This window comes from Scleropages formosus, chromosome 1, assembly GCF_900964775.1.
Source record: "Scleropages formosus chromosome 1, fSclFor1.1, whole genome shotgun sequence".
NCBI classification, from domain to species: Eukaryota; Metazoa; Chordata; class Actinopteri; order Osteoglossiformes; family Osteoglossidae; genus Scleropages; species Scleropages formosus.
The window spans coordinates 8,936,252-8,949,741 of record NC_041806.1 but is presented as its reverse complement, the minus strand read 5'-3'; the positions used below and the strand labels follow the sequence as shown (position 1 = coordinate 8,949,741).

The following is a 13,490-nucleotide window of genomic DNA, read 5'->3' as shown; positions in this document are numbered from 1 at the left end:
CCACGTTTCTGCTAGTCGTGCTCTTTTCCCCCCCCTTCCCCATAGCCCCGCGGTAGCCCCGGCCGGTGGATTGCAGTTGAACCTGTCGTGCCACCTGGATGCCAGACATCTTTGTCAGCAGCTTCCAGTGAAGCAGTAGCTCTTCCCAGCTGCTTCCTCCTCCTTCTGAAATGTTTAGAGGACCAAACGCTGTAAGTGTATGTCACGACCCCCGAAACTCAGACTCGGGATGAACGTAGCGGCCACATCAAGCAGACCTGAACCCAATAAGCACCAAATCCCAGCACTATAAAAGGAGTGACGGACAAAGATCTAGTCGTGCATTCTTCATCGGATCTTTACCGTATTCCCTGGAGGTTTCATAGCAATTCTCATTCTGTGTTTACTCACCTGCTTCTAAAGTCAGAGTGTGCTTCTGTTCTGGTCCAGAGCGTCAGTCCCACGTGCATCTGTCCTGCATGCCCTTGTCCCGGTCCCGTGTCCCATATCCCTGCCCGGTCGAAGTCATGTTTCTGCACATTCAGTTTCCCTTACGAGATACTCGTCTCTTCGCTCCGTGTTCCTCGTCTCACTTTGGCTCTTTCTTTGCACTGTGCGCACAAATATATTTACCCTGTTTTTGAGAACATCACCCATTTCGTCCACATTTGGACGGACGGCAACGCACAACCGTGTCCCTTTTACCTCCGGAAAACGGGGGCATTTCTCCAGTTTACAAACGCTCTCTTTCATGCCGTAGTAAAAGTCATCAATATATTTTAAGCACTCCGTTTTTACCCAATCGGACCAATCTGAGCGAACGGTCCGCACATTATTTTGGGAATCCGAGGGGGTTCGAATGAGCAGAACTAAGGAAAAAGAGAGGTTATTAAAGCTCAATTAATTCCTTTCTCCATTTGGAGCGAAGCTTCTTTAATGAGAGCTTAATTAGAGTTTGAAAAGTGGTGAAAACTTGCAAGTTTCGCTGCTGAATGTTTTATCGGCTCTTAGAAGCCGGAGACATGACAGATGCGTCTGTATGCTAACATGCTGTGGTGCCTTCAGTTGTCTCGCAGCATTGTTCAAAGGAAATAATGGCGCCTTGGAACAACAGCCTCCTGATGGGGATAATGCGGGCTGATGTGAAACGGCCCGTGTGCAGTTTAAAAGCTGGTTGTGACAACAAAGGCGCCGAAAAAAGGATGTTGAACCAATTAGCGGGATTAGCCCCAGTTTTAAAAGTGCATCTTCTCGACACTCGGTTTTGACAGGAACGATAACGCAGTGACATTGATCAAGACAGATTGCGAGAAGTTCTCTAATTACATTGTCACGCTCGCATCGTATGGTGCGCCGAATCAAGGCTCTGCATTTAAAGAAAGTCTTGCGTGCGCTCTTGTCATGGCGCATAAACTGAGTCAGATCAGCTGTTAAATTTGTGATTTTTGAATTATTATTCCGTGCAGCTCCTCTGACAGTTGCATATTTGGCTCTTGGAGTGGAAAGGAAACTGTGCTGAAGCAGGAGGTCAGAGGTCGGCTCATGCCACAGTGGCACCATTGACGACACAATGAGAGCCGTCTAAAACATCGCGGGGTCATGCTGCTTCCGCTAACACACACAGGCCATCTTTATCAGGCTGGGCTTTGATATTGTAATGGGCACGCTGTCTGTGCATTTTAACTGCACTCCATGACTAGACTGTACTGTGCAGGGAGCAGAGCGATGGAAAAAGGACGAACGGCGCTGCGGCCGAAGAATGCGGTGTGAATTTCTGGGGTTCTGCTCGCAAGCGCAGGCGGGCACAATCGCCATCTTTCAGACGGGCAGTCACCAGGCACGCTCACACGCACTTGTCACCTTGTGCGCACCGAGCATGGCCAAAGTGCGCTGCGGAGCACGCTGAACCCGCACGTGGCCTGTCACCGGTGCTTCCTACAAATCCAGCCTTTGTCCCTTTTACGAATGGGCGGACGGACCAGCTGATGGACTCTGTTAATTGTAGAAGGGATGCTGTGTTTCCTACCCTCCGTGAACTTGAGCCTCATCGCTTGCATTTGTGTTCTTCCGTCATAGTTACTGTGCATTAAGTTCTGGCTGGTGCTCCGCTTTCGTGCGAAATGGGCACCTATAGGAAAAATGTTCCATCGCACCAAGTACGTCAGTGTAGATGGAGACTGAACATGTACAGCCTCATGCATCTATTTAAATTAGCGAGAGAACATAAAGATAAGCAATAAAAAACAGATTAGAGTACGATACCACAGGCTATAGTTAATTATTCAGTCATAAAGATAAATTTTCATCATTGCAAATGAATAAATTTGCATATGGCGTGCATTTCTGAGTCCCTGCAAAATAATTTAAGTAAATCTCCATATTGTTTGATTTACCACTGACAGATTTTTTTTTTTTTTTTTTTCGCCCTCAAATTTTTACTTGTTGCTTGTTCAGACAGAATTCCAGAACGTTTGTGAAATACGTACAAATACTTCAGAGCGGGGAAATTTTGGGTGACTGCAGTGCATGAAAGTTTTTACTGGAACTGATATCCTCGTAAAATACTCGCCTTGCCAGTTTGGACACAAAAAAAAAGATCCATATATCTGGCCTACGGTGATATTTGCATTCGTGAACAAAGGCGCTGCTCATGTTTTATGAAAGTGAACTGAATGCCACGGTTAAAATTTCTGCATTAGGAATTGCCGCCAACATGTCTCTTAAAAAGTTAATGCATCACTGGCTGTTACTGTCAGTCGTTTTATATACCCACAGTGTGTTAGAATGGAATCATTTGTTATGATTTGCTCCTGAGGTTTAAAATAAGTTATTGCAGTACATGAGCTTTGCATTTAATGATTTTTTTTTTTTTTTTCCCCTCTTTTCTGCTTAAACATTTTAAGAACGAGACTTCAGTATGCAAGGGAAACGGGGACAAAACATTTTGCAGTAATGTTTTCTATGCAGTTTAAACTAATCAAGGTTTAACACAAGGCGGTGGGAAGCTTATATGCAGTCGTTTGAAACTCAGCCTAATGTTTTGTTTGAGAATTAATTGTTTGAAAAGAAAAGCTTCAGACTTCAGCTTCATGAATATTTCTTGCATGAGTTATTGACTAATCAGTAACCAAGTCATGTATTCTGCCTTTTGAAGTTGGTTATTGCGTGTAATAAAATTTGCCGAGAACCAGGTCTGAAGATGAGAAAATTTAAGCGGTTTAAATTGGTTTGCAATGCAGCCCAAGAATGTTAAGGAACAGGTAATATTCGGTTAGATTACTGGCTTGTTTACACTGATCATATTTTCTTGTTATTGCTGAGGAGGCCCACCATGGAAACCAGAACCCAACCAGAAACTGGGTCATTCAGTTGCCTAAATACATCGTCTTTTACCCTAAAGATTTACCTTGTTTTTGGATTTGCTGGACTCTGAAATACAAGTAAGAGTATTTCAGAAAGAAAAAAAAAATATATATATTAATATTTCTGAACTCAAGGGCTTAAATCTCCCTTGATGCCTTTTTTTCCCCAGTAAAATCTGAGACTGTTGAAGAAATACAGTATGTCCCCAGCTCAAATGTGTGACTTCAAACAGAATGACCTGGTAGATGAAACATGAATTCAGAATTTATCTTTCAACCATGTAAAATCTTTTTGTGCCTCTAGTTGAAGGGTTCTGCGAGACGTTACAGTACAGGGATCGTCTTATTAAACTGGCACCTTTTCAGGAGCAGAAGACACCGAGGGGTGAGTCCTTTTCACTCTCCGGTTGCGCTCCATAACAATCTCATTTAAAAAGTTCAAAGACCCTGTTCTGTCAAAAATGTGTTTTTACATTTTCCACATTCTTTTCTTAAACACAGCCAAGATAATGCCAATCGTCAGTTTTCGATTCCTCAAACTTTGGAGTAACGGAGAAGGGGAAAAAAAAAAAAAAACACAGGGGAACGGCTTATTTACAGCTGCAGAGAAATCACTGCATTGCATTGTTTAAATGTGGAAGAGAAAATAACGCACTGATTCATCGTGACACTCGTAACAAAAATCCTAACGATGTAGAAAGTGGAATTCTGCATAGGATAATCAGATTTTGGGATCCTTAGTGGGGTTTGGGTGCAGCTAAGTTACTGCGAGTGAATATCAATGAAGAGAGATGCACCGCAGGGCCTCCTGGGACGAGGTTCTGTTTGATTAGATGGACTGCTGGTTTGATTGAGTAATACCTTTTGAACAGACGCTCGAGGCTCACTAACACAAGCGGCTGAAACTGGGCTTCCGCCTCAACCGGGTAACTCAATTCGTGCACTTCGGGCCGCTCCTGCTCAGTGAGATTTGGTCGCATATCCGAGAGCTCAGGCTCCAGAAATGCATGCTGCTGCTGTGACTAGGAGCGTCTGGTGAAGAGCTCAACGTGCTGACGAGCACGCGCGCTTGAACAAGTGTCCGTCCGCGTGTTTGCACGCTTGCCGTGTGCCACTCTGTGCTTGGATGGGCTCTGATTGCTGTGTGACAAGTCCTCATTGTTCTGTCGAGAGCCCCGTCATTGTCTGTGGCAGCGTAAACATTAAACGGCAGAAGAATTCGCTGCTGTACGCTTGAGCGCGTATCCTTTCGATGGGGACGTCGACTTGTAGCTACGGTTCGCGTAGCGTCTACGTGGAGGCGACCGCTTTGGTGGAAACACTTAACAAGACAAAGGCACACCCACCAATCCAGCACCTGCCTCTCTTCCACTTTCCTGTGCAGTTTTTTTTTTTTGTTCTCCCCTCCCACGGTGACACACACTTCCCCTGGAATTACGGGATGCTTCCTTCCCACTCTGTACCTCCACGCAACGCTTCCTTCTCAGCATTCCCACCCTGTTATTGTCTCCCTCCTCGTCTGGGCTCGCACCTTTGTCCGCGCTGGATTTCATTCGCCCCGTGGCCACCGTGCGCTTCTGGCTACTGTGTCCCTCTCCCTCCTCTCACGCAGTCCTTGCGTTGGTCCTTTGTGTGCTGGATTAATATTTTATGAGAGCCTTGCTGAGGGGTGTTCACTGCGCTGGGCAAACAGTCCCAGCTGATCTCACTGCTGTCCCTGCGTGCCTCTTCGCCCCCGCGTCTGCCTGGAAGCAAGCTATGCACAATGGGCTCTCGTCGGTCCACGCCGGTACGAGAGTGCAGGGCCAACCCCCGCTTGTCGTAGGTTACTGTAATTTATAGGCTGCTGGCGAGGGCGGACAGCGTATAGGTCGGAAGCCTTGCCCGTGCTGTTCGCTTCTTAGTGGTCAAGTTAAAATTCAGGATGTTTTGCAAGGTGCGCTCGCACCAAGTGCCAACACCTGGGCTTTTGAGATCAGCTAAAATGTGGCAGCAGCGAGTGAAAAGGCGACCCTTGGAAGTGTCACTTGTTTTTTGGCATTGTTAAGTCTTCAACAGTATCTGTGTCAAAGCCCGACTTAACAGGCGCAGGCGGTTGCCAATTCCCATCTGTTCGCTCCAGCTGCGGCTCGAGGGGCGTGGCGCATGCCCAAGGGGCGGGGCTCCGTGTAAGGGGCGTGGCCCGGAGGGTTTGAAAACCTAACGGAGGTGGAGATCTAATAGTAAGTGCGCGCTGGAGCGCAATTAGGGGCGTGTCCATACGGAGCATAATTGAATATTAAGCAACGGGGCCCCTCCTGCAGAGGAAGCCTCGCTGGAAAGGGCCGCGCGCTGCTTGACAGGCCCCGCCTATTCCCACTGGGGACCTTTTTTTTTTTTTTTTCCTCCCCCTGTTCGCCCTAATCTCAGCTGCTTCCGAACAATGTAACAGCCACATAATGGGATTTATAGTGTGTGTACGTAGCACGGGCTCCTGCGTTTTTTTGTTTTATTTTCTCGCTTCTGGTTTTTTTTTCCCTCCCCGTCTCGGTTCCGATCGCCTAACGGAATGAAACCGGGTGCTTTTTGAATGAAGTAAGTGTTATTAGTTTTATATCACACAGCCGTGAACTTTTATGTCGATACGTTTTATAGTGGGTAACGCTGACTGTGACAGTGTGCGCGTTAGAGATGTTGCTGTCAAACACTCTCTTGTAATTGAGATATTTCGGTGACTGAACTTTTTGATTGATCTCTGTGATTTAATAAGTAACGCTAAAATGCGATGAATGGGGTGAACGGCGGTATTCGGTCGTACGGCAAGATGGACATAAATACTAAATAGAGAAGCTGTGACGAGTAGGAGGAACACAATGTAGTTTTATTCTGGCTGGGGTTTTTTTTTTAAAAACTGGGGAGAAAGGCGTGTTATTCGGACAATGTTCGCGTGTGTCATTGTTGCCGTTTCCGCCGAGTGTCGGCGGTGCTTCGTCTCCCTCTCCTCGCTTTTATTTTCTTTCGAACCTGTGTGTCCGCGTTGGGGGGGGGGGACAACGTGTGCGCCGCGCTTCCAAGTGCGTATTCTCGCGCGGCTCCTCGCTCCACACACGCGACGCGTGCACGCGGCTTTGCCCAGGGCGGGTGTGTGAGAGCGGCGAGCGGAGCTGGTCACAGCTGAACACCGACTGGCCGCCGGGGGGGGAACATGTGCGATTCGGAGCCGCTATCTCCGCTCATCTCGGAGCAGAGACTCGTCCCGCGCGCCATGAACATGTGTTTAGCATTGACACGGCGCTCGCGTGCGCCGCCGCGGTGGGTGTGTGCGCGCGCGCTTGTTGAAGTTCAGCGCGGCACTTTGTTCCAAAAACCTGCCGTGAACACTGATCGTACACCGTATTTATGCGCTTGATAAATATTAAATACTAGTATCTAAAACCGACATTCTTTTTTTAGTTTAGAGAAAACAGGGTTCGCTTTTCCGGCTGTTTTCTGCACACGCACTAAGACACTAGAAACGCATGTAATCATGCTGTCAGGACAGCGAGTGTGCGTGGAAAGTCATTCGTGTTCCCGCAGCAGGTGTGTGTGTGTGTGTGTGTGTTGCGGCCGTCCACTGGCGAAGGCTCCGTTGCGTTTGTCCTCCTCCAGCTTATACCTCAGAACTGTAGTGGAGTGTGTAAAATGCGCTCTCGTGGTGTGTGCGCGCTGCGGTCCATTGTCTCCCCGCAGCCTCCCACCCCACGACAGGCCTCCGCGCAGTTAGTGACGGTGCGCTGCGCGCGTGGATGTGCGTAATTTACCGCTCGTGTTCACATCGCCTTATTGTTCCGAACGCGCCACCCCTCCAACAACAAGTCTCTTTTGTTTTAATCTGGGATTTTACTTTTCCTTTCAATTTGCGTTTCCTCCCTTCAAAGAGGATTTCGTCGTGTGAAAAGGGGCGTCTCGTACACACATCGGGGAGCTTTCAGCTCGCCACTCATTACCAACTTCAAACCGGCGGAGAACGGCGCTGCTTCGGCTGCCACTTGTGATAAATGTGGCTCCGAAATAGTGGGAGCAACATGAGTGTGTGCGTGTGTCTAATCGTGCTTACCAAATGTCTGTTTCCTTTCTTTCTTTCTTTCTTTCTTTCTTTCTTTCTTTCTACCTCTCTTTCTTTCTCTTCTTTCTCTCCCTCTTTTTCTTTCTTTCTTTTGCTCTTTCTTTTCCTCTTTATTTCTTTCTCTTGCTATTTCTTTCCCTTTCTCTCTTTTTCCTCTCTCTTTCTTTATAATATTTCTTACATTTACATTTATTTACTTAGCAGATGCTTTTCTCCAAAGCGACTTCCAGCGGATACTACGTAGCGTTATCAGCCCGCACACATTATTCACCAGGGTAACTTACACTGCTAGATACACTGCTTACACTGGGTCACTCATCCATACATCAGTGGAACACACACGCTCTCTCTGTCACTCGCACACTATGGGTGAACCTGACCAGCATGTCTTTGAACTGTGGGAGGAAACCAGAGCACCCGGAGGAAACCCACGCAGACACAAGGAGAACATGCAAATTTCTTTCTCCCTCTCGTTCTCTTTCTCTAACCCTGCTTTTAAAGACTTCTTTGGACACCTTGTACCGCATTACACTGAATTTAAATGCAGTTTTGTGGTTAAGCTTGTATTGTCAACAAGCACGCCTGTGCGTTTTTGCTCTTATTTCATGGCTATGCTGGTAGCACAGCATGTGTAGGTGTAAGAATGTAAGAATAGATTAGTTTCTAGGAAGCCGATAGCTTTCCAAGATAGAATTTCATGTAACGCTCTCGTGGGGAAATGATTATTCGCATAGAGCTCCAGTGTGCCCAGAAGTCAGTCAGTCAGAGCAGTGCTGGGACATGTAAAGTCCCAGAGAAGTGTGATTTACTGAAGATGCGTACATCTGAAGATATTTCGGATTCACCAACTGTGTTGATTAATATCTTCAAAAGTATGATCAAGTAATATTATGTGATGCCCCTTGCGGAAGTGATGACGAGCGCCGCTGTCTGTAATTGGCACCTTGATTAATAGTTAGTGGAGCTGCAAGTGCTGTTGCCAACAGGACCCCCCCGGGACCCTGGGCGTGCAGCGCGCTGGTAACTCTTACTTACAGCCCGGCCTGCTTCTCAAACGCCTCAATTACACCGCGCCGCATCCGCACTGTGTGCAAAAAGCAGGAAATATTCACGAGTCCTTAGCTGTGTGGTATAAGGGCGTGGGGGGAAGAGAAGGGCGAGACTGACATTTTGGGGGGGAAGGGAGGGACGTCCTAAAATGTGAGCGAGACGGAATGAACCAGAAGAGTTAATTTTAACCATATCACAGAAGTCAGTGTATTGTTCCACACACTCAGGAGAATACGCTGTTAATCGCTTTGCTTTGTGTGTCCCTCCCTTTTTTTTTCATAACTTCCCTGCTCCTGTCACTCCCCTTCCTCGTTTCTTTGTTTCTTTCGGACTCTTTTTTTCCCTTTTTCCTCCCATCTTCTCTCCTTATTTCTCTGTGTCTCCCCACCTGCTCCCCCTCTCTCTGGGCTGCGTATGGAAATGAGCCTCCCTGCCAAGCACATAGAGGTGGTGATTAAACCACTGCAAACCCCAGGCATACACACACACACACACACACACACACACACTCGCAGGCTGACACACTCGCACTCCGCATCAAAGAGACTTGTAAATCCCAGCCACTCGCGCGCCGTTCTCCAAAGAACCAGGCAGCGCTGCAATAATCTCTGGCGTCGTCGGAATGTATTCATTGCCTGGAGACAGAGAAGGTTGCGAAACGCTTTGTCTTTGTCTTTCGCACTTCTTCCCTGGTTTGTTACGGGAGAGACCCTCTTCTTTTCGCCCGGTACCCACACCACACCTCATGCGCGGCGGCGCCGCAGGAGCCTCCCTCGCAGACCCGGTTCGACTCGCGCCATTGTGCTGCCGCCCCCATATGTGCCGCACAGCTGGCGGTGGCGAGGTGGGGGGGGTCTCGCCCCGACCTGTCACACCAGACAAAGAGGAAGGCTCAGGAGAGCAGTTCACAGCTGACCTGTCAAGCTGACTCGCTTGGTTGTGTGTCCACCTCCTCCGTAATTGCGCGACGCACGCTGGTAGACCGTGCCTTCGGCCGGAGCTGGAACGCAGCTTTCCGAAACAAAGGCTCCTCCACGTAAAGAAAGAAAAACTCGAAAACTGCCGCCGGTGAGAGTTGTAACACTTCGCCGGCACGTAATACGAGAGACAGATCGGACAGTTGGAGGATCACACCAACACGCGTACAGCTGCGAAGCAGTGCCCCGAAACGCTGTTCGCCGTCCCGGCGACGTGGGTGTGGTTGCCTGTCTGTGCGTCTCTGTCTGTCTGTCTCTCTCGGCACTGTAAAGCGCTCATTTGTGTCAAGTTCTCCAAGTGGTCATTGTCTCCGCTCTTTGAATTGGTGAGGTTCTGTCATTGTGTTGTACAGCTGAGTGTGAGTGTGTGTGTGTGTGTGTATTCACAAGGGGGATGATTGTTCTACCATCAGACAGCGCTGTCAGTGAGATGGGGAGAATTCGCACATTGGAGCAATGGGGGAATTTGGGGAGGGGGTGGTGATAGATGGAGTCTACGCTGTGCAGTGAAGTCAGTTAAGCAGCCCCTTAAGAGCGTGTCTGAAGGGGGAGGGAAGGCAAGAAGGGAAGGTGGGGGGGGGGGCAAAGGCCAGGGGATGTTTAGAGGTGTGGAGATGAGCTCGCCGAGGGGGAGGCTGAGGACGTACGCAGCACACGCTGAATCAACCCTCTCGTTCGCAGCCTCTTACAGGTACGTCTCCCAGGACCTCGGACACGGCGCAGGCCTTTTGCACATAATGAGCAGTTAATTGGTCGGATATTTTTCGTGCCTTTTCCCAAAGGGGGAGGGGTGTTCTGTCAGCCAGCAGTCGCTCCTCAGCCGCAGGAATGTTAGAACCGTTGACGAGGAAGAAGAAGCGCTGCTGATGCTGCAGAACCACGGCCAAGTTCTCGAAGGGAAGTGGACTCTTGACACGGGGGCGAGCGAACCCGGTTTGATCCGTCACGCTTCCTCTCTTTTGTTTCTCTGCAGAGAGAACAAAGTTAGAAGGACTCGCTCAGCCCAAAAAGAGGGTCGTTCCATGAGCTCGAGTACCACTAGCCCTTCATCGCAGCACCGACTCCTCGCTGCGGTGCACCCCACCCCCGGGCTCGGTGTGGTTCGGCCGAGGGGAGACGCCTCAACGGGCCCCCGGCAGCTCCGTATGTGCCAAGGCACGTGGCTCGGCGCAATGCTGGCCGGAAGCTACGAACCGCTTTGGGCGGATGAAAGAGCTCCGGCGAGTTGTCCTTAAGAGCTTGTCGGAATGGCTGCTTTTCGGCGCTCGTCCTTTATTTGAAGGTGAAGGAGTCCTCTTTTTAGATGAGAGGTAAAGTACTGAGGAAGGGTGTGCATACTGATCAAGCGAACGTACGTATTTTTTTTTTTTTCGCCCCTCGTACACAGATCCCCCAGACATTCCTGCCAGTAGAACGGGATGAATTATTAAAGATGAATCTCCCGTTTACGCATCTACTTCGTGTCTTCAGACAGCTTTTTTCTTTTAAAAAAATAAAATGAAATCTAACATTTTTCTTCTTGGAAGAATGTGGTCTGTGTAGATGGCGGAACATTTTTTGCTGGAAGCTCAGACTTACGATGGTCCTTTTGCAATTGTATTTTAAGTAAAAGTAGAAAAAAGCTGACAAATTTAGTGCTTTTGTTCATTTTTTTTTTTTTTTTTTTTTTTTTTTTTTTTTTAATATATCCAAATGAATGCTACCCATGTATCCAACCTCACAGCTACTCGGGTCATCCCACCCTCCTTTTCCCAAATACCGTACCTGTGTGGCTTTGTGGTCAGAGATGTTTAACTTCGCTGGGGACAGCTGTTTCTCCAGATCACTGGAGCCCCTTTAAATTATTTGAATAAGTTCATCTGTGTGAAGTGTTAATAGGTCACTTTGTTGTTGACATCAACTATGATATTTTTCCCCCCCCTCCCATTTTTCTTTGTTGCAGTAACTTAATGGTAAACAGGTCTTGGTTCTATAGCTGGCTTTGGCATTGTCAAAATGGGCTTTATGGATATATCCCCCCCCCCCATGCCTGCATATCTTAATATAAGTTCTAAGTATGTTGTGATCACAGAGAGGGTTTATCGTAGTGAGAACAGCTTTTCACATTTTCCTTGCCTGAAAGCTTGGCATTTATTTGACTCTGGCTGGTTTCGCTTGAGTTAACTCCCCGGTCATTGAAGACGGTAGTGTTTTGAAGAATAAAAATACGCTTAAGAAAGAGAAAGGATCAGGTGTTTGAAGCGAGTCGATGCTCCTGTCTCTACGCTCATCTCCCTTCTGTCTCCATCCCCGCCCCCAGCAGGTAAGGGGTGCCATGCCAGCTGCTGCTCCCCTGCTACTCATCGTCGCCATCTGGTGGTGGCATCTGGTACTGCTGCTGCTGTTGCCCCCTCTCACCTTCGCCTTACCCCAGGCCCCCAGGCTGGCGGCTGGCAGCGTTTCTGCGGAGGCCCCACCCAGGACGTCCGTTCTGTTCGAGCCGGTGCGCATCTCACTCAATGGCTCCCCTCTCAGCCATCTCCTCCTGGACTCTGCTTCGGGGCATATCTACGTGGGGGCGGTGAATGCCCTGTATCACCTCTCCCCAGACCTCGAGCTCATCTCCTCTGGAAGAACGGGACCTAAGCTGGATAGCCCCGATTGCTTGCCCCCTATCGACCCTCAGGACTGCACCCAGGCCAGGGAGACTGACAATACCAACAAGATCCTGCTCTTGGAGGAGGGTGGCGAGAAGAGGTGTTTGATTGTGTGTGGCACCGTCCTGCAAGGTACTTGTGAAAAGAGGAGTCTGGGAAATGTGTCGGAGGTGCTTTACCAGACCGACAACCCTGTGGACACCCAGTACGTGGCAGCCAATGACCCACGGGTGTCCACAGTGGGAGTGGTGGTGGAGCAGAAAGGGACTCGATTGATGCTGGTGGGCCGGGGGTACACCAGCAAAGGCCCCGGCGGCATCCCACCCATCACCACACGCCGGCTGGCGCCGAGCCGCCACCACCAGGCTCCCACCTTCTCCCACGAGGACCTCGGCAAGCTGGTAGTGGGCAGCTACTCCGAGTTCAACAACCACTTTGTCGCGGCGCTCCGGCACAACAGCCACGTCTACTTCCTCTTCTCGCGACGGGATGTCTGGAGGAACCGCGAGTACCGCACCTACGTGTCGAGGCTCTGTGCGGGTGACACCAGCTTCTACTCCTACGTGGAGGTGCCGCTGTCCTGCCAGGGTGGATACAACCTGGCGCAGGCGGCCACGCTGGGCACTCACGTGGGCTCCAGCAGCCTGTTTGTGGCCATGGCGACCGGCCAGGCGTCTACGCCCGCGCCGACCGCGCGCTCCGCCCTCTGCGTGTACAGCATGGGCGAGGTGGACCGGGCCATGCGACAGGCCCAGCTGCTGTGCTACACCAAGGAGGGCCGTGACGACCAGGGCAAAGAGGAGGCCTACATCGAGTACGAGGTGTCCTCCCAGTGTCTGCGCCTGGCCGAGGTGAGCGCTCGCATCGTTTCCCCTGCGCTCGGCACGCCTTTTCCTCGTGCAGCTCGGCAGGAGCGGCACTGGCGCGGCGGAAGGGGCCTACCGAGTCTAAAGAGCGGGCAGAAATCCGATCGGCAGAGGCCGGAAGGGGAGGAGGCGCCGCCGCCGCACGGAGGCCAGCGAGCGCGACACGAGTCGTGGCTCTCGGCTCACGGGTAGCCTGCTGTCAGGAACACTCGTGTTATTTCCATGTTAAGACCGTGAGTGACAGCTGCCTGGGCCCTGACAAGGATTATCTCCAGCTGCTCCGCGGGGCGCTAATCCTGCGAGCGCTTTTGAAAGGAGCACCTCGGCTCGCCATCCCATAGGCTCAGCTGGCGGCCGCGTGACTTCTGCGTTCCAGTCGGTCGGGTCACTTTGGCACCGCCGTGCCACGCTGCTCTCGGCCTTGATCTGCGTGACTCGAGGTTCATCCAAGGGATGTTCGTTAGTATAAATTAATGCGGCCGTTTGCTCGCGCGCAGTCTTATTTATGTGCGCGCGTGGGTTTCCCGTTCGCTTCG

The 13,490-nt window shown here is 50.1% G+C and overlaps 1 protein-coding gene across 4 annotated transcripts in view; it reads left to right on the top strand.

Moving 5' to 3' along the window:
• The window catches only part of plxnb3 (plexin B3), a 50,522-nt gene that overhangs the window by 10,345 nt on the left and 26,687 nt on the right, over nucleotides 1–13,490 (top strand). For 2 of the 4 annotated variants that reach the window (XM_018752966.2, XM_029251818.1), the window contains exons 1-2: nucleotides 5,776–5,915; nucleotides 11,752–12,939. In XM_018752966.2, coding sequence (XP_018608482.2) covers nucleotides 11,767–12,939 — 1,173 coding nt within the window. In that variant the 5' untranslated portion in view covers nucleotides 5,776–5,915; nucleotides 11,752–11,766. Of the gene's footprint in view, nucleotides 1–5,775; nucleotides 5,916–11,751; nucleotides 12,940–13,490 lie in introns of those variants that run through there. The other 2 variants (XM_029251817.1, XM_029251816.1) reach the window with 2 other exon arrangements.